This window comes from Myzus persicae, unplaced genomic scaffold (assembly GCF_001856785.1).
Source record: "Myzus persicae strain clone G006 unplaced genomic scaffold, MPER_G0061.0, whole genome shotgun sequence".
Taxonomy (NCBI): domain Eukaryota; kingdom Metazoa; phylum Arthropoda; class Insecta; order Hemiptera; family Aphididae; genus Myzus; species Myzus persicae.
Genome location: NW_019103945.1, coordinates 396,640 through 418,125, shown reverse-complemented (window position 1 = coordinate 418,125; position 21,486 = coordinate 396,640). Strand labels below are relative to the sequence as shown.

Here is a 21,486-nt window from a genome sequence, read left to right as displayed (position 1 = left end):
AATTCGTTATAGATTTAGTCGACATTCTCAAGCTCGTAAATGTCCGCCATGTTCTTTCTCCAATAAATAAAAGATTATAATTATCTTGACTTTTGAAAATCCACTGTCAATTCTGTGGACTTTTTTTAGAGTTTTTAGGTCATTGATATTTTTAAAGTCATTTAAACCCAAACCCTAGTTATGAGTGTGATTCACGTTAATTGTTATATTATAAATGTTGATAAAATTATTTTTTTCGAATTGAAATGCTTGAACATTTTGAAATCACTTTCTTATAGAAATTTAAAGTTTAAAGATTTTTTATAAAGTTATCAAAATATACGAAAAAATAAAAAATATAACGATAGCAAAATATAGTAAAAATCTTTTTTTTTAAAGAAAATGTATTTTAACGACTAAACATTATAAAAAAGTTTTCAAAATCATTTATAGTTTACGAAATAATGAGTGTCTTAATAAGTGTCAAATGGATCTACTGGTATTATAATGACATGGGGATTCTATTTAATATTTTTGGGTAGTTTTGGTTAGAAGATTGCACGGTAAAAATTTAACTAACAAGCGTTAGAATGATTTAAAACCAAATAAAAACGATTATGTGTGTTTGTAGTTTATCAGTTGCGTTTCTATCCTTTTGTCGATAAGTGACATGGCACATTTACGTCAAATTATTACTGTTTATACGAGTAAAAGAAATTAAGAAAGTAGGCGGGAGTGTAAAATATACCTAGAGAATATTATTTTGTACTTTTATCAGGACTTGTTGGGAGCATTTGAAAAATGTTGACCATTGAATTACCTTTCAAAAATAAATGCATTTAAATATGTATACCTAAAATGTATATGTATATGAACGAATACATAAGTCATTATACACCTGCACGTGTTGCAATGTAACATACCTTATCTATTTGATTTGTGCTCGAAATTGCAATATTATATTAAGCGCACGGAGTGACTCTACAATATGACTTACCTTTTAAGATTTGAGCGAAGAGATTCGCGTCGTTCTCGTCGTAAAACGGCGGATATCCGCACAGCAATATGTACGAAATCACACCGATGCTCCAGACGTCCACTGCTTTCCCGTAGGGCTTCTGAGCCAACACTTCCGGAGCTGAAAAACGAAAAACAAATAAAATAAATAATAATAATATACATTTGAATGCTATAAGAAAATAATATTAATTTCGGAGGGTTATATGAATACGACGACAACTTATCTAAACAAATAAAAACGATCCAACGAGTTCTAATGTCACGTTTTAAGGATATCCCTATCTCAACGTTTCATTTTCCTTCGAGTTTTTGAGAATACAATATGTAAAAATAATATTATTTGACTTATGTAAAAAACGAAAAATAACAAATAGTTTTCACTAAAACCGCAATGTGCTGTCATAGCCCAGGATCTAAAATATATCATTGAAAATAATAGTAATATGCGATGAAAAAGTCTGAAAATTAATTTATTACATATACAATAATAAGAAGTCTTATGACGTTAATTACATTTTATTATTTTATTACAATTACCAATGTCTTAATATTTTGGTGACACGTTCAAAATTATTAACGATTCTAAATTGAGTCACAATCTTAGTTGAGAAACACTGTGATTGATGGCCGTTTAGTGAGGTTGTTAATTGGTATTTGGTTTTGTGTATGATAGTAGACTAATGTGTAATGTAGAATACGTAGAGTAATGTTAATTGATAAATCAAAATTTAGTACATATTATACGTCATAAATCGTATAGATACAGGGTATCCGAACAAATTCAAAGGATGATCTCTGCATGCCAGTGAGTGGAATTGGGAACTTGTTTGCGTTTTGCAGATGCGGGATTTTCGACCATTCCTTAGCTTTTATAATTATTTAATGATAAGTCCTTGAATTGTTAAATTCCGACAAAAATCGGACTACCACAAGAGGATTTTGGCCGTTGGCATCAGAACATTTCGAAAATCGTGTCACATATTTGATAACTACGTCGATTCTTGTGGATAGTAGGTATTGCAATGTATTTGAAGTTCAATGAGACGTCTATAGTAATTGTCTTTTGAAATCTCGTATCCGAATAACTCTCCGAAAATGAGTAATATACCTATATTCTATCCCAATCACTACCTAGTATGAGAATTGTGTTCAAAGTTCGTACGAGAAGTTTAGGAAAATCAGGTGTACATAATGAATACGTGTTGTGAGCGTATCGCGCGTGTAACGCGAGTTAAACGTATCGGAAAAAGCGTAGATAATAAACGAGATTGAGACTCACGGAAATGGAGAGATTTAATGATCGACATCGGAGAGAAAACGTTTCGGGTAGGTCAGAATAGTAATGACCAATGATAAACGTTTATTTATCGTAGTTGGAAATGATTATTTTCAATTATTAGATGTTGTACGATTTACTGTGTAGGCACGTTTATCGCGAAAAGTCAACCGCATCAGTGGAGACGGCAAGACGGTACACGGCTAGTTGAATTAATATAAATAAATTGAGAGAAAGTGAAAGAAAAATCATTATTGTATATCATTTAATATTATTCTCATCGATAGAATTCGACAAAACGTAAAAACGGTTACTATTTTTGTTAATACTTTGTTTTTTTTTCATTCGTCTATCGACAGAAATTCGAACAGTATAAACGATAAATTTTTAAATTAAATGTTTAAAAAATAACTGAATATTTTTATTATTAGACTTCTCTGTAGAGTGAATGAACCGCATGGAAGGTTTTTTTTCCGCCACGGAGTTGAATGGTTTTTAAAATCTTTCATTGACCGCCATTTGCATTGTATTCTAAACAAGTTAATAATGAAATTCACCGAAATTCTCCTCGACGATTACAGTGTGCCATACACGAAATACGCATACACCCGCCGAGTGTTATTATTTTGAGAAAATAATATGTTGTTGGCTGTATAATGAGTGAATGTGAACTGCCAGTTGAACTGTTTGGCTATGAAATAACGTAATAGTGAAACAGAGTATGTAACGGACGACAACCCGCGGATTCTGTACGCACTGCTGAATATGTATTATACAATTCGAGTTGATGGAATACAAACAAATTACACGATACTCGTACACTCTGTATACACGTCTATTTGCCAAGCATGCTCACCAACATGTTTTCCTTTAATAATGCAATTCTTAACGATACATACTCAAGGATCATTTTTAAAGATGTGGTTTGGATTTTCACACCATTGAAAGAGTGTTTTGTGGTTGTACGAGCTATTTATTTTGTTCCAAATAGGACGATGAATAATTTGACGTAACCAATGAAATACAACGAACACAGAGGAGTAGTTTCCGAGTTATTAAAATGTAAACACTAAGTATATTAGTTTTTAGAGATGGTGTTTTACAAAAATATAAAGTAGATTTAGTATCGAATCTAGTGATATTTACCATTTGAAAATAGTGTTTACACATTGTTATAAGTTACTAATAATTATTTATAAAACATATTTATATTATAGCCCTCAGAATATATTTCGGATCTATTATCTTAAGAGTACAAACATTTAAAACAAAATAATATTTAGATTTATATAGGTACATTAACATTTTTGAAAAAAATGAACTAATAAACAATTTACAATGAAAAAGAAAGGTTCTGATTTGAATACGGTTTTATATATCTCCACATGCCACGCCTTGAATTTTTTCAAAGTTCTAATGATTCGAAAATATGGTTCTCGAGTAGGTAAGTAAACTTAAAACTTCGAAAAATAACAATTTAAATATTTATTCAACGTTAAAGGAAAAATGGTGGGCGAGGGTGACAATGCTTGGCAAATTACCATATATATATATACCGAACAAACATAAATATTTTTTTGTTTGACTCGTATTGTATTCTTTTTCAGAGTGAATGTTAACGTATTTAATATACAATATTTACGCAGAGTAAATTTTTGAGGTCGACCGTCATGAATTTCGTTGCATTTAAAAATTTTTTTTTGTGTAAATATTAACAAAGGGAAATAAACATACACAGTCACACATATTAATTTTTCATGGAGCATCTAGTTAGTAAAAACGAATGACGTACTATATAGTTTCATATATCGCAGAGAAATTAATTTGATTTGACTCCGGTTAGAAAATATAAACAGTACTGAATGATTCAAATATGTTAAGCCAGGTTAGCACATTAAGTCAGCATGTCCATTTTTAGACGTTTTAAAATTCATGTTAGTAATCAATATTTTTGCTGTACTATTCAATATTTGATACAATTGCAGTTGCATAGAAATTTAAATAAATAAACGGCGCCACAAAACAAAAAAAGATTTAACTAATTTTCATGCGTTCAAATTTAAGTTTAAATTTGCAATAGGATTCACTCATTAATCCATATTAGTACTTTCAATCAATGATCGCATGTTTCTAATGGGCTTATCAACTATGAAACTTGCATTTTCCAGAAGTTTATAATGACTTGATGCACGATGATTAAAAAAAAAAAGAACTTTAAAATGTGCACCTAAACTTGTGTACTCCGATCGTTCGTTCGATTCTCAGGCGAAAATATCGTGCCCAAACATTTTTTTTCAATACATTCGATCAGACTTACGTCACCCGAAACACGTTCGTAAATGATTTCATTTTCCGTGTACGACTCCTAGCGGTCGCTAAGAATTTACGACGAATCGCGCGTGCGTTTGAAGTCTAAACCGTGCGCCCACCGCAACAGTCGTAGGTAAGGTTTAGGTACACGGTGAGTAGTCACCAGAGTAACCACGCGATACCTGGCGCAGGCGCACAGAACCTACTCAACGACGCTTAAATATGGATGTGCTCAAAATATATAATTTGATTACGCAGCGACTCACTTGTAAATTGTTTATTCGGTAGGTATGCGCCGTGTATTCCCACAAGTGAAATCATACACAGCGCAGCGGTAACGGGGTTTGTGTAATCCCATTGTGAGCGGGACGAAACAAAAAATACGAATCCGAGAGATACACACTTGCATAAATCGTGCATTTCGACTTCGTTCTATTCGCGTTCGGAGTATAGTGTGATGTACATCCGATCGGTTTTCCGGCGTCCCATTTCCCCAAAGTGGTTATAATAATATGTATATGTACCTATACATTTTATTTTTGTTAATTCGTTAACGCGTCGCTCGTGTTCGACCGTCCTACAAACCAGTGCTCATCGACCCCCTTCTTTTACGACGATGCCTCGATTTAGATCCGTAAAAATGGCCACACACATCTTGAGAAAACGGACGGATTAGTGTTTTTCTAACCTGCGGTTTTCACTTTGAACACGAATAATATGAATAAACAATCTCTTCTTGGCGACACACCCGTCGAGAAACTCTGCCTTAAACTGTACGATAAACATATTATTGTGGCCTGCAACGCGCAGCGTATCTATACAAAAAACGCCCAACTTTCGGTTAAGAGATCAAGTGCAATGTGATAAAATCAGGTAAGTACCTAACGGTCTTCGCTTGAATCGCAAACTTTCAACTACATAATTGTCATACTTGAATTGTTGCTAATTTAACTATTTAAGCTTAAACAATTTGGTAAGTAAATACGTATAAGTTCAATTCATAACCCCTACAACAGCTAATGGCCTTTGTCACCGGGCTTAAGTTCAATAAAAAAAAAAATAACTGTTACAACAAACATTATCTCCGTTATCTAATTGGCTTTAACATGTCTTCATCAGGTTTTGTGCTGTTATTAAACCCAGTGGTGTAGCCAGGATTATGAAATGAGGGGGGGGGGGTGGTTTAAGTATTTATGCATCAAACTAAGTTTTTTACAGTTTTCATACATAAATAATATAAATAATACATTTGTTGTGTGTGAAAAGTGTATAGGTCTTATCTATTCTTATAATAAGTAATTATTTGTTTTACTTATACATGTATTTAAATAGCGAATTACAAGTTCAATTATATGTATATAATACCAAAGGTATGAAGCCCTAGGAAAAATTCAATTGAAAATACTATAAAAAGAGAAGACAACCTTTATGAAATAATAATATTATTTATTTTTAGAACCTTGTCCCGTTTACCAGTATTTGAGGGTCTGAGTTTTAACGTTATTGTGGTGATTATATTTTGCAACTCGTTATTTTACATCACCTACTATTTGTCATTGCAATCATTTTAATAAATAAATTATTTTTTAAGCCACTGAAATTGGTAGACGGTACGTCTAAATACATATAAACATAATTAAATAAATATATAGACATGATATTAGCTAGGATATAGATGCAGCTACATAAAAATAAAGTACTCTGACGCTATTATTACGACCTCTGGGGAGTGCGAAAATTAAATTAAAAGCTTATCACTCGTAAATTGAGATAGTAAAATTTATTTAATTTATCGTCGGTGATATACGACCATAGCACCGATAGACGCCCAATAAAAACCAAAAGAAATAAAAACGATTGTGTTAAATTTGTGCTTGGGTACTTTTTGTTTTTATTAAATTTAAACTTTAAATGTGATCCGATAGAAGCACTGGAGGCAATTACATCGTGATTATAATATGTCTTGCTGTTTTTTATCCAAAAAAATTATTTTATCCAGATAAATATAAGTTATGACTAATACCTTTCTCGGATTGATAATTATTGATGGATGTGATTTTTAGCCGATCAGAAATAACGTATAAACAGTTACGACAGTGATGTTTGTCTATAGTGTTACTTTAATACAATAATATTATTCTTATAAACCCGTTTAATTTATTATTTTACAGTTTATTCCACTTAAATATTTGTGTACGTTTACGTTTAACGGTCCGGAAAAAAGATTGAAAACACTAAATTTGCAGAGAGATTTGCATAAAGCCACTGAATAACGTGGAGGGATTAAACTATTAAAGATATGATAATATTAATAATAATAATCGATATCCCTGAAAAATGTACGTTCAATTAATCTTTTATTGTTACTGCTTCGTAATAATTATGGAAGCCATATAAACATTAATAAAATTAAAAATATAGTTGTATATTCGTCGAGATTAAATATTATAATATACAAACTGAGTTAATCTATGTACATTTACGATTTACTCAAACTCAAATAATGGGAATTTCATATTTTATTCACGAAAACAAACACAATATTTATATTGCAAACGTTTCATTTATTTTCTCTCTCTCTCTGTATATATACGTAAATATATATATAGATATATATATATGTGTGTGTCTCATCTTACTTATTAAAAAGTGAACAGGGCAAGTCAATGGATAATCGAGAGTTTGAAGTAAATGTTATACCTAGGTATCACGACAATATTTAAGAATTCAAACAACTGAGATGTAGGTAATTCATTTTTAACGTTTTATAGTTTCCAGTTCATTGGTTGACTCTTGATTTTTTTAAGATGTTGATAAACAATTAACAAAAACGGCGACCAACTTTTGACCTGCGTTTTTATTTGATTCCTTCTTCATATTAACCGAACTTTTGAAACGCAATGAAAACATTTTGACATCGAACAAACTTATTGATACCCATAATGGGTGTTTGGTTTCTAAACTTAACTGAATGACAGGTTGTCTAGATATTAAATATAATGTTGTGTACACAACTCATTCACAGGTAATTACCACGTTCGGGAGTTCACCGTACTGTCGATCAGATAGAATATTGTTCAATAAATGGACAGAACACTTCAATATTATAATATGTACAATACCTGTACAGACATATATATATATTTTAAAAGCATTGTTGCGTGCCAACTGCAATTTTTTCGTCAAAATATTAATTTTCACATTGTTTCTATAGATTTTTTTATTTATTTAGGTAACAGTTTGTTTTATGTTACTCTCAAATAATAGATCATATAAAAATATGGAAAAACACAATGGAGCAAAGGTGGTGTATTTTACTGATTTTAGAGTAAATCTAAATATTATATTGGCGTGTTGCCCCTTCCCTTTTCCCTTTCCTTGACTATCGTACACTATCGAAAATTGTTTCTGTTGTAACGTTTTAAAGCTCTGCTTTACACACTATCGTTAAATCGACGATTCCATTAACTGTACATATTTGTGCAAATGAACACACGTCTTCGTCTCCGGGTACTTAAAATAAAGCTATGCGTGTGAGTACCTACCTACCAAACTTAATGGGCGTAAGTACACATTTATGCTTAAAAATAAAACTGTAGAGAATCAAAATTATATAGGTACAGTGAATCACTCAACATTCTCACATTATCCTTTAACGATGTATTTATTCAAATTAGAATATTTGGAATCATCAAGATTACTTAAAAGCACTATATTTTAAATTATTAAATTATTTTTATATTCCATTTAATGGGTGTATTGTGCTGATACAAACTCGTTGTATCAAAAGAAAATCACCATTTATTCCTGTGTATTGTTAATCTGACGACTTTCCTGAAAATGTTTATGTAGGTAGGTACTAAATCGAAATTCGAACGAAAAGTTTTTGTTATTTAACTTGTTTTGGTGCATTAAGGATAATATGTCCATGAGATAGGAAGACGTGGGGGGGGGTCTGTGATTATTTGAAAACTTTAGTAATTAATATTAATCAATCAACATTTAAAATTTGTAAAAACTGTCAGAATATAATAAATACCAGACCCAATATTATATTACCTAGGCACATTTATTTTATACATGTGTTAATCTATTTTTAAGGTCTAATTTCTTAGTGTGAATACATCTCAATAACTCACTAACTACGCTTCCTAATTATTTCGATTTAGATACTTTGACATGATTAAAAAAGTAAGCTTTAAATATTAGTATAATGCACATCCAAGAACTGGATTCAACGGTGTTAAGTCAATAATTAACAGGCGAGTTAATTTATTAATTTAGTATAGTTTCTCAATAATTAATTATGATAGTTTTTATCAAGAACTTGTATGATAAAACTTCAATTACGACAAAACGCTGCGTTACGACGTAGACTGGAATAAAAGAAAATAAGTAATACATGTTTATATTTTATACTTGTTTAACCTAATGTTTAATAAATATCACTATCAATTATAGGCTTATTGGATAATTCTGTTTTCATATATTTTACTATACGACTTGTAGTATTTTAGGATTTTAGCTCTTATGTACAACATTCTAGCTCTTTGTTAAACTGCTAGAATATTCATATATTATATTATGCACATTTAATTACTAATTACTTTACACATTGACAGTTTTTTTTAAAAACTTTTCACGCATTTATTTGGATCTCATCCAGGAGAGACTAAGACCTGCGGAGCTAAGCCCTCCTATCTCCCCCCCCCCCTCTAACCCAAGCTATTACACCGATCACCGGGCTTCTCGATTTTCAATCTATCTCTCTGGACGGAAAATGTTTTACCCAATATACACAAAACACAAATAATAACTACTTAAGAATGCACTCATTTTACCACGACTGTGTTTAAACAGTAACAACGTGTTGTTGTTTGTTTATCACCATGAAAAAATATTTGGTCTGCGCCAGTAACAATATTGACCGAGCCACGGACGTACTTACAACAATAAGGCGTGACAATCCCCCCAGCCCTCTCACGCGTCGCAAGTGGGTCTTGATCTTGTCTTAAGAGCATGAAAGTTCAAATTTCCCAATCACACCGTTTATTGGGGGGTTAGGCTCCCGCGTTGATCAATATTATCGATTAATTTTTTCTTTACATAATTCCTTCATTTTTTAACTTAGAATTTAATTGAGAAAAGTTAAAAATACATTTTAATAACATGTTTATGATATGTTCGGTCATCATTCGAATAAAAACGTTTCAAACTAGATCGAATGAGTATCAAAAAAATTTTTTTATCATTTGGTTTCTTAAAAAAAAATGTGAGACATTATAGACATTTAGGAAATTTTATTCTTATGTCATATTATATTTTATGAGTTACCAGAAACGGACCTGGGAGTTCTCTAAGGGTAGGTAGGGGGTGCACTTTTGTGGACATTTAGTCTTTCGATTTCTTGTCAAAAACTTTTTATTTAAGTTAACATTTTACTTTGTTACAATTATATAGCAGAGTTTCCAGAGCTAATTCCTACAAGCATTATAATTTTCAAAACAATTTCACCCTTTTCAATTTGAATGTGTACACATTTGGAATTTTTGACTTATTGGTTTATTTTTTGAAAATTCCAAATGTGGTGTATATATTTACCTCAAAAAGAGTGAAATTGTTTTGAAAATTATACTACTTCTAAGGATCAGCTCTGGAAGATGTAATTATAGAAGTTGTGTAATATTTCTGTGTTGATCACTGTAATGGATGTGTTAAACTACAATTCAATGATAATAAATAATAATAATTATAGATAATGAAAAATTATTCAAATTCGTCAAAATTAATAGCAGAACTTTAATTGTACTAACATGTTTAGTGGGGATCATTATTTTGTTGAAGAACAATTAATAATTGATAAAAAATATACATTCAAATATGAGGGGTGGAAATCTAAAACTTACTATTGCCTAAATTGACAAAATCGAGTTAAATATCGATTCTTATGGAAAAAACAGAATAGACAGATCGCCAGAATAGATCCAAAATCAGTATTTTGGCAGTGTACGTTTTGGATTTCTATCCCTCGTGTACAAAGCTGGAAATTAGGTAACCGCTCTACTCAGCCTCGTCATCGGCTGTAATTATGGATGTGTCGGATTTTAATTCAGGGTTAAATCATTGTACCTGTACGATTAATGACGATTGTGACCGAACAACCTTTTGGCAGTCAAGGTTACCAAACATTTATCTTAACGCATTAAAAAAAATCAAAATCAATTACAATAAATAAGTGTTTTCATAACATATTACATCATTGTTGATTAGGTACACGTTCCTGCATTGCCCCGAGAGTGTATTTCGCGATAGCGATATTTAAAATAATACCTACCACCTTTAGCTATATATATATATATATTATATATATATATATTGTGCGCTAACACAATATTACCTACGCGTACAGTTTTGAATTATTGCTTACGCGAAATCGCATCCTGACCTACACCAGAGCCACCACCCATGGTAGTAGTATTTAATTAATTTAATTAAATCCCGTCGAGTCCCGCACCCGCGTATCCGCAGTATTTATGCATAACGCCTGTGCACATACATATATATAAATATATATATATATGTACATATTATACACATACGACGGTTGCATTGTGGGTAAGTACTACAGCTGTTGTACGTTCCATGTACGTAGAATAATATTATATAATATTATATTGTTTACACATATATATATATACACGTGTACTACGACCGAGCAAACATTTGAGTTTCGGTTTTCATAACATTACACATTATATATGTTGTGCTCTGACGACCGCAGTCGGAGAGGAGGTATGTAGTTACGCGTATAATATTGTGCCGGTGTCGCAGGTTTCTAATACCCCCAAATATTTTTACCGGGGGGGGTAAAATTATCCGGGGGTAAAAATCGCCTGTTACACCGGCTCTCCTCCGCCGCCGTCGTCGTCGTCGTAGACCCGAGTCCCTGTTCGCTGTTGGCGAACACGAGTTTTTTAAACATTTCACAAAATGCAGCTGGTTTCAAGGGGGGGGGGGGGGTCGTTTTGAACGGAAGAACGGAAAATCCGATCAACTCCGCGGAAGGACTTTTGTCGCAAAAATAATTATGCCCCCCTAGATTATATTACGATATTTTCCTACTTTGTTTTTGTTTATTAAACATCATTTTTTCTATAAAAATGCCCATACATAGTTTTTTTTTTTATTTTACACCCGATCGAGTAATGGCTGCAGTGGCGTATATAGGGGGGAGGCCCCCTAGGCCAGAGCCCATAGTGAAATTGCAGGTTCAATTAAAGCATTGCATGTATATTTACACTGTTAACAGTTTTTCACCATGATTAAGTTAGCCGGTTGATTAAAATCATTTTTGAGTAATCTACAAGGAAATGTTAGATATATTGACGAGACTTGCTTTAATGACTTATTGACTTTGATGTTAAATTCATAGTAAGATAACATTAAAATATACAAACGACACTGTCAATACTTTTAAAAAAAGAAACAAAAAATTAATTTTACATAATAATTATAAAATTGAATCGCGCAATTTTTATTTGAACTGTATAATATGTCATAATTCTTAATTATATAACAGCTGCTCCCTTAAAAATGTATAATTATGGCTATGCTGCTTGACTAGTGATAATTGATAAATCGGCCCATAGTGAAAATAATTCGTATATACGCCACTGAATGGCTGAAATCTCGTTGAATATTTTTAAGTAAATAAGTAGGTACGTATTTAAAAAAAAAATTGTTTTCAGTCTTTTCGCCTTATTCACTTATTCGGTCAATGGACTCAAATGGTTTGGTCCCAAAGTGAGTGCAATAAGCGGCGACCATTGTATATTATTACCGTCATTACTGGTGGTACAAAAACGTGACTTCGTTCGGGAAAAAATTAACAGATGTGGATTGTATATACCTCTTGGTGTGTTTTCAAAAGTCAATCAAACTACTGTCTAAACCTTTCCCGGTACCTTTGAGAACAGCTTCTGTTATTTTCGTCAAGAGCGGCAGAGTAGTTTTTGAGAAGATAATATGCTACAAACATACCATTAATTTTTTTTATAATTCATAAAAGATTCGTTTTTTTCTGTAAACAACGGAAACCATATTAAACCACGAAGAATTAAAAACCGTCTATGAATACAATTTTGTTCACAAATCGATTGGAAGTTTCAAAAAAAAATTTAAATTTAAATAATAGCCTATAATATACTGATCAGTGTTCATCGGTAAGTTCAATGAGTAATACGTACGTATATCTTTCACAGGCTCATATAACAGTGACGCTCAAAGATAAAATATATGGAACGTGTGAACGATGACAAGTTTTAGTCAGAAATCCGAAATTAAAATCGTAAATATCGGTATTTCGAATCGAAAAATAAAGAAAAGAAAAATCGTGAAACATTTAAACCGGTGTACTGTTTCGAATTTAAATCAGTATAGACAAATACAAATACATCGATAATCGAAATCAAATACGACAATTTTCATTTCGATTTCAAGCCCTGCGGGTTATAATATCACATAACAATTACGCAGAGTTCGCCCCCCCCCTCCCCGCCGAGGCCGGATAATCGGATTTGATACTTTTCACTATATATATATATATATGTAGTTCCACACACGCTTTTATATAAATTAGTCGTAATTCAATTTATCTACGCCCGTCGCCGTCTTCTTCGGCTTATTTCCTTTTTTTTATTTCACTTTTCGGGAGAACTCGTATATGTTATGTAGACGTCAAGACCTGAAGCGTATTACACGTACCTAGACTATTATAATAAATGGCTGGACAGCGCGGGGCCAGCGTTAGTGAAATTTATCGCCCCATAATGCTCTAACTATATTATATTGCTCGGGCTTGTTCGTAGATAATAATAATAATAATAATAATAATAATATGCCCAACGCCGTAACGTCGTAAACGCTAAATTGTACGGTGTATATATATATAAATATATATTATCTTGATGGAATTTTATTCGTTTACTCCGTTTATACTCATTTCGCACGAGCTGTATATAGTACGCCGTGCGCCGAGGAAAAGAAAAACAATTGAAACATTTTGGTTGACTTCAAAAGGACTGCTTTGTAGTCTTCGCTCAAATAAATGCGTCGACCGTTTTTAAATGAAAACGAAACAAATATTTTTGGTATTAAAATAATCGTAGGTATTGAAAATATATATGAGAAATTGAGCAAATAACAACAGTTCGACAGCGCAGCATTGGCCGGTCAGAGAGACCAATAAAACGATGCAATACAAAAATGACATAAAAATTTTCAAAAATATTAAATGTTGAAATGATAAAAATGCACTCTTGTGAACATAATGAGGTGTGTTCCTTGATGTCAAACGTCGGAAAGCCGTAAAAAGAAAGACGAAATTAAAAACCTTGATCACTTAAAAATTTAGATTTTCATCGATAGATATCTAACCTCACCGAACACAAATGTACTATTTTTCGTGAAATTTTTAACCTTCCGTGATAAATATGGCGACATGTTAATATTTTATTCGATTTTAAACTATAGAAAACAAATTAAAACAAAATATAAGGCGTTTTAAATATTTTAATTAGATATATACAAAAATAATATTACAGGTAAACTTTGTCACTTAAAAACAAACTTCAACAACAGGATACTGTACGGTGGCACAGTAGGTGTCAAGGTGGAGGGGTATATGTACATGCTTAAAAATGTCTGTAAAGCACAAAAGATCTTTTTAGCAACACGATTGAGCATATAGAATATTTTATGCGAAGCTGCCACAGCATTCACGTCACCAAAAATGTTGTAATTATTATTTATTATTTTCAAGAATTATTTCACCAATTGTTAGGACCTAACCAAACTTAAACGAGCCACAAGTTGCGTGAGCCGAGGCCATCTTTATTGAGAATGTTTTCGAAAAAACTAGTATTTCATATAAAATCTTTCGACCAATATTCAAATCATAAGGTATCTACAGCAATTAAATGTATTATTATTATCAATTTCAAACCAGCAGGTATGAATGGTTTATTATTTTTATTACCATTATTATTATCGAATAGGTAAATTGGTAGATCTATGAAACTTGACTATTATTGACTGTGAAATCTTGTTATTTTTTTAACTTTAACCATATTTTTCGGATGGTATACGTCAAAATTGAAAATGGCAAGGAAACTGGCAGAATTTTTTAACATGCTCGATCGTGGAGGTTTTCTTTTGTATTTCTATATTCTTTGCGCAAATCGTGTCGTAAAAATGGTGTCTTATGTTTGTTGTAGCCAAAAATGTGTACCTCGTGAGCTTGTAGCTAAGCAGAAAGCCACCGAATGAACGTGTTTATTGGTCTTCTACCTCTTTGACAGCATAACGGAATTATTGCACTTTTATATTTTTCAATTAAAATTAGATTAAAACAGATTTAAAATAATATAAAATACAATAGTCAAAGTTTACGCAAGAGCACAGGAGGAACCTCCCACCGGAGGAACTTCGACAATAATATTATATTAATCGTAAATCGGAAACAAATGATGTGCTGAGAGTGGCTGAGCTGGGAATCAATTAAAATGTTCGAATTCGATTAAAAGTTTCACGGAAAAGTTTGCGTCACGGCACACGTTCAACTTTGTAGAGTAAAGCCGTATACTGATCCCCCCTCCTCCCTCCCATCCACTCGTTCCACCAAGCAACATAACCGAGTGGAAAAATTGCCGTTATTGGACTTAAATTTTTCACAAAGTCGGATAGGTATGTATATTGATGTACGTATTAACCTTCCACTGAAACGAATACAAATTATTGAAATACTATTTAACTTCCGATCGTGTTCCGGAAAACATGATATTATTTCGAAAAAAAAACTGGCCAAAACTAACTCAATATATTACCACCACTTTTCATCAATATTATTGATATTTCATTATTATTGCGTTGCACTGAAAATCGTTTTTGCGGACGAAATTTGACAATATAATTTTTATGACTGAATACTTGATATAATTATAATAGCTGTCAGCTGACCCCTTGCAATTAGTTAAAAATGCAAACTCTATAATATGATTCAAATTTTATTCAACTCGTTATTTAATATTTGGTGTAGTGACGGTATTCAAAAATTTTCATCAATCATCTTGGATCTCAAAATATTTTAATTTAAACAGTATTGTTAAAATATGTTGTTTTCGATACGTTACAAGGCTTATCCTGAAATCTTATCAACTATCATACACTCCATGTATGGTGAAAGCTTTTTTTTTTCGTTCGTTTTTTTTCGCAATACCTCAAAAGCTTTTCTTGGGTCGCCTACAAATCTCCACGAAAGTTTCACGGCGATCGGACGAATTGTGTGGGAATGCGTAGGGGACAAACAATACAGACTTTCGTTTTCACATACCTAACACTATTATAGCCGTGCCACGCCAAGTTTGCCAACCTTGGCAGTGCCGAGGATTCGTTGTCCGTGAAAAACGCTAACCCTACGTGATTTTAACTTTGTCCAATTCGTCATATTATTTTGATATTCAGTGTAATGGCGTTCGAAACTCAAAAATCTCATCGATCATCTTGAATGCTTTCTCGGTGCACACTTGAAGTGAAAATTTGCAAGCCTCAATCACTATCAGAGTCGGTGAGTCGGTTAGGTTAGATGATAGCCTAGCATTTCCTTCGCTTGTGATTATGCGAGCAGTATATTTTCAGGCGGCCAATCTAGTTGCGGTGCATGGGCGCCCTCAGACATTTTTCTAAGGACGTGGGGGGGGGGGCACAGTTAGGGACAATGAACATAGCAGATGATTTATTTGGACGGAGAACGAACAAATTGAAAATTCCCCCGCAAGTGCCTCGTCTCGCCCACCCGTGGGGACGCCCACGCTGCGGTGGATTGCAGACCCCACGAGGTGCTTACGTAATTACTAATGTTAACACGTTGAGTGCAATGGTGTTTACGATATGCATGTGTAGGTTCCCGGGACAACGGTCCAAAAATTAGAGTTAAAGATGCCATTTTTATTGAGGTCTTATATTATATTCAATCATAATAACTATTTTATTTTTCGTAACCAATGGCAACCATCTATGATAAACAAATATTAAAAATATACACATTATTATTTAGTTTATTTTTTTGCGTGACAGATGTCACCACTGTTGTATTTTTTCCATAATGATTTTCTACTTTTCCTGAAATTGTTTTCATACAAACCCTGCCCTGACAATTACGAACACACCGAAAAAATCTGTCAAATCTTTCGTTTCGGAGTTTTTCTCGAACATAAAAAAGTTTTGTACTATGTATTGATTGTTTAGATTATTTTATATCTCACGATGTACCCGGGATTTTGTAACAGGAAATTGCTCACGGGGAAATTATTTTCACAAATATTATGGTTTTTGACTTGTAGTGCTTGACGTGTTTCGGTGAATATTTGGGACGATGTAATGTGTTCCACTAATAAATAATAATACTGGACAATAATTGGAGTGCTTTTAATATACGCAAAACTTGTAACCGCCACATATACATTTTTATTTTACTTTAGAAAAGTGACTTTTATTATCTACTGATGACGTAAAACAATGTAAAATATGGCTTTTACGTGGTGCTCTGTAAATTAATTAAAACACAAATTCAATCATTTTTAAGTTTTTAAAACGTCTTAATTATTTTAATGTTTTTTGAATTTTTTTTTTTATTATTTCAGTACATTAACTACTAGAATTTGTTGTTAAAAAAGTCTTGGATTGATTTCAGGACTTTACCAATATAATTGTAAATTGCATTAGTACAATTATTCTAATTGGTCAAATAGTATAATTATTAATTTTAGATTTTGAGTGGAGCGAAAAATGTATTGATTTTACCATGACGTGGGTATTTTAATATGTATTTTTGTGTCTGGAAAAACTTTTTCTAGTAAAAGAAATTCTCTGGTAGTGAATTGAATTTGATTTGCACCTAAAAGGGTGAAAAATGAAATTCCCAGTAATTTTTAAAATAATCGAGAATTAAAAAATTAAGAACGTTTGTTAAAAGTTCAATATTATTATTAACATAATAATTGTTTGGTAACCTGGGTGACCAATAAGTTAGACTGCCTTCGCTCAGAATCGTAATTTATCATACACATTGAACGATTCTTCATAATTGAATTGAAATTATTTAACAAGCCTATTACAACGACCTACGTACTCAATGTCGAAGTACACTATCGACATATACAACTGACCAGTAGTGCGGTTAGTGGTTACCTACTTGAAGGCGATACGCAATGTAATACATGATTTACGATGTTCACTTATAAACGTAATACGTTTACCGATAAAATGATTACACTGTGGTATCGGTCATTGTTATAAATAATTCGCAGAAAAATACTCACAATGACGAGGTCATTTTTTTATAAAAATCTTGACATTAAAACCTATATTTTTATAGCCGACGTTTTAAGTATTTTATGATTCGTATCTTAATTATTTTATTTGAAAGAATTTTTATATTTAAATAACATATTATATATTTAAGTTTTTAACGTTTCCAAAAAAAAAGGACCAATAGATATTAATATATTATTATTCAATTCTTAAAATATAGATATTTAATCAATAATTTTAAAGTTTTATACTGGATTGGGTTTTTCTCTTCAACATTTTAAAGCTAGTTTGATTTGTAGTATCTGTTAACCACAGGACGTGTAAAACTAAGATACACCGAAATTAAATAATAACAAAAATAACAATAGATAAATTATAAACATGTTAAAATATTTCAAATAAAAATTGATCTTTTATCGAACATTTCTTGAAACGAATGTTTATTATGTTACGCAGCATTAAAAAATAATTGTAATATTTGTACCTATTTGAGCCCTATGCTCATTATTGTATACTCTGTTGGAATCGAGTTGGTTATCGATCACAGCTGTCGAGAAATCGAATTTTGAAGTGCATATAAATACTATTTATTTTAATTTAATATAATTTTGTCATTCATATTTTCCTTTAGTACCCTTGATTCTGAAGTGACAACATTGTTCAAAAGGTTTAATAATGATATTTATTAATTTTTTCCATAGTAAATTAAAGTAAAGCTTGAAAACACTTACTTAGATTTGCCAATAGGATTTGAGAAAAACACAGAGTGGTGTATTGAAATTGATCGATTGCAATTTATCTTATTTCCTGTTATCGTCCGATATATTACATTGACGTTTATAAATACGTTTAGAGTGATCATTTTAAATTTTTACGAAACAATAACGCATAATGTAAGGAGTAAACGGACATTTTTATACAAAATTATATACAATTTTGTAACGCGAAATCGAAGTGTTTAAATTAAAAAAAAAAAATCATAATTTATCGTATTTTCGTTTTTTGTATTTAAAGGTTGTAAAAATGTCATATTTAATATTACTGTGTTTTCAAACGTGACCAATAGCATTTTATTAACATTTATAATAGGTAGATAAACAATTTGTACTTAAATATGATTTTAAATAGTTCCTATTTGAATTGTTCTCAAATATTCAAGTCCGCTTCTTTCTGCTAATAAAAAACTGCGAGGTATTTTGACACGCTGAAAAATACTTGATGATTAACTATCTAGAATCATTGCTCTTAATTATTACTAGAAATCATAGATATTTTTGCGATTGTTGTTCTAAAAACAAGAACTATCGTCCATCATCATCGACTAAACGTTTTTAAAACGGTGTGGGAAACCTGACAAGTGAGAGATAAAAAGAAAATAACACTAGACAGTTTTAATTACTTAAAGAAGTCGTACAATAGAAAACGAACCCAACAACATTCGTAATATTATTTCTCATTAATATTATCATAGTTTAAGTGCACATTAATTCTATAGTGAATAGAACGACATTTTTAATTGTTTTTATATTTTAATAACACAAGAACCGTTGGCTGTCATTTGGTATGTATTATTGGTAAGCCAAGCTTATTTTTCAGTGTCATTCCAAATTGGTATGAATTATTGTATTTGAAAAAAAATTTCATAACACAAAAAAAATTTAAAAATATGTTTTTTACATCACACAAAATTGTAATGATTCTTTCTACCCAGAGGTGTTTTTTTTCAGTGCATTATTTTAGAGCCGTAGAAAGGTTAATGATATAAAACCAAATTACTATCGATGGCGGTCACAAACTTATACTATTTGATGACCAGATGACCGGCGTCTGTCACATGGCAGTCAATGTGTTTGTATCAATAATTATTATTAAATGGTTGTAAGTTAATTGTTTTTCTTTAATCTCAAATAGTGCGTTGCAATAATATTCAAATGTTTTCTCGATTTTCATTAACTGATTTCGTTTAGGTTTTTATGTCTATTTTTTCTGCGATAAAAAGTTTTTCGATGACGTCTTATATATCCGTAATACAACCACGAAGATCACTTTTTTTCTTCCAATTTTAAGTTTCTTTATTTCTATTTTCCTACATCTTCGAGTCACGAGAGCATTCTTTTTCAGCACATTTTCTGCAACATGAATCGTTCGGGACGTCGGCATCCCGGTCTTCGGTAGACGAAGAGCAAAACTTCGACGGAAATTGCCTCGTCATATTATTATTATTCCGTTGAATAATAATAATAACAACTCTGTTTGCAAACGACATAAATTCTACACACGCACACGACCGCGCCATTCGTAGATTCGTTCGAAAAACACAAACACTTCCGTCGTGTGCCGTCCAAAATACGATCGACACAGTACTACAACGAAGAAAATAGTTTTCTTTCGAACCGAACAAAAAAAAAAAAAAAAAANATAACTACTTTCGGAGATTTTTTTTCCAGGATCGAAATTTGTCTGGGTAAGGCCTATTTTGGAAATTTTTTGAATTTTGGAGACTCAGAACATACGAATACCATTTTTTTGTTTCACTGTTTACCTCAGTGGTAAATTTGAGTACCTACGTATAGTGTACACTGTGCAGTGGTGACACATAATGGTGCACTCATAATCGTTGCAAATAATGATTCAAATCTGTAACGTTCGCTGTTTGATAATACTATCGAGACACGATAGCGAATCGCATTTTCGTTGTACCCTTCTCACCTATACATGCCGACTGCACTGCAGAAAAGGTGGTTGTGATTTAACGTATGACAAAAAGATTGATCAAAGTGGTTATAAGAAAAATACAAACGTGACGTGAGGCTTTAAGGTCTTAAGGCTTTGAGCAAATAACGCCCTTCGGCATCATAATCAGCTTTAGTCCGTATCTTTTATCTTGAATCCGTCAGTGCGCTGCTTTTCTTACATTTAGAGCATTTTTTATATTTTAATGAGATTTTTCGAGTTTGAGGTAATACACATATATATTATTATAATAAACCACTAAGGAATGTTCAAAAAACCCAAAAATAAACCGATGAAGTAGCTTTGTTGTATTGCTGTTTTCGAGTGTACCTCCTCATTGAGTACGACCCTGCAAAGGGGTGTATTTAATTTGAATTCGAAAATATTCATAATTCATTGCATACGAATAACTGTACTGAGTGGAGAAGCTTGTCAGCATCTATTTCCAAAGAGATTTTATAATTTATTTATATATTACTATTTTAGTAACAAGGTTGGTTAAACAATTTTTTTCCAAAAACATGCCGTTTATAATTATATTATAATATTATTCCATATTGTACTGTATTATATTATATTAAATTATTACTGTTGTTATAAACTCATAAGTCATATATAGCCTAAAAACAGTATTTTGAAAACGTCTTCAGAAAATAATAATATATACGGGATAGCGAAAACCCTAAAGTACATTAGATTAATATTATTTGAATTTAAATAGTACAATTAAAATCGGCACTAGGCAGATACTAATAATAAACACACACACACACACACACACACACACACACACACACACA

General features: G+C 31.7%; 1 protein-coding gene across 4 annotated transcripts in view; it reads right to left on the bottom strand.

The window, feature by feature from the left end:
- Nucleotides 1-21,486, bottom strand: part of LOC111036720 (calcium/calmodulin-dependent protein kinase type 1) — a 431,459-nt gene that overhangs the window by 34,301 nt on the left and 375,672 nt on the right. For all 4 annotated transcript variants that reach the window (XM_022318852.1, XM_022318853.1, XM_022318854.1 and 1 more), the window contains one exon: nt 977-1,117. In XM_022318852.1, coding sequence (XP_022174544.1) covers nt 977-1,117 — 141 coding nt within the window. The remainder of the gene's footprint in view (nt 1-976; nt 1,118-21,486) is intronic.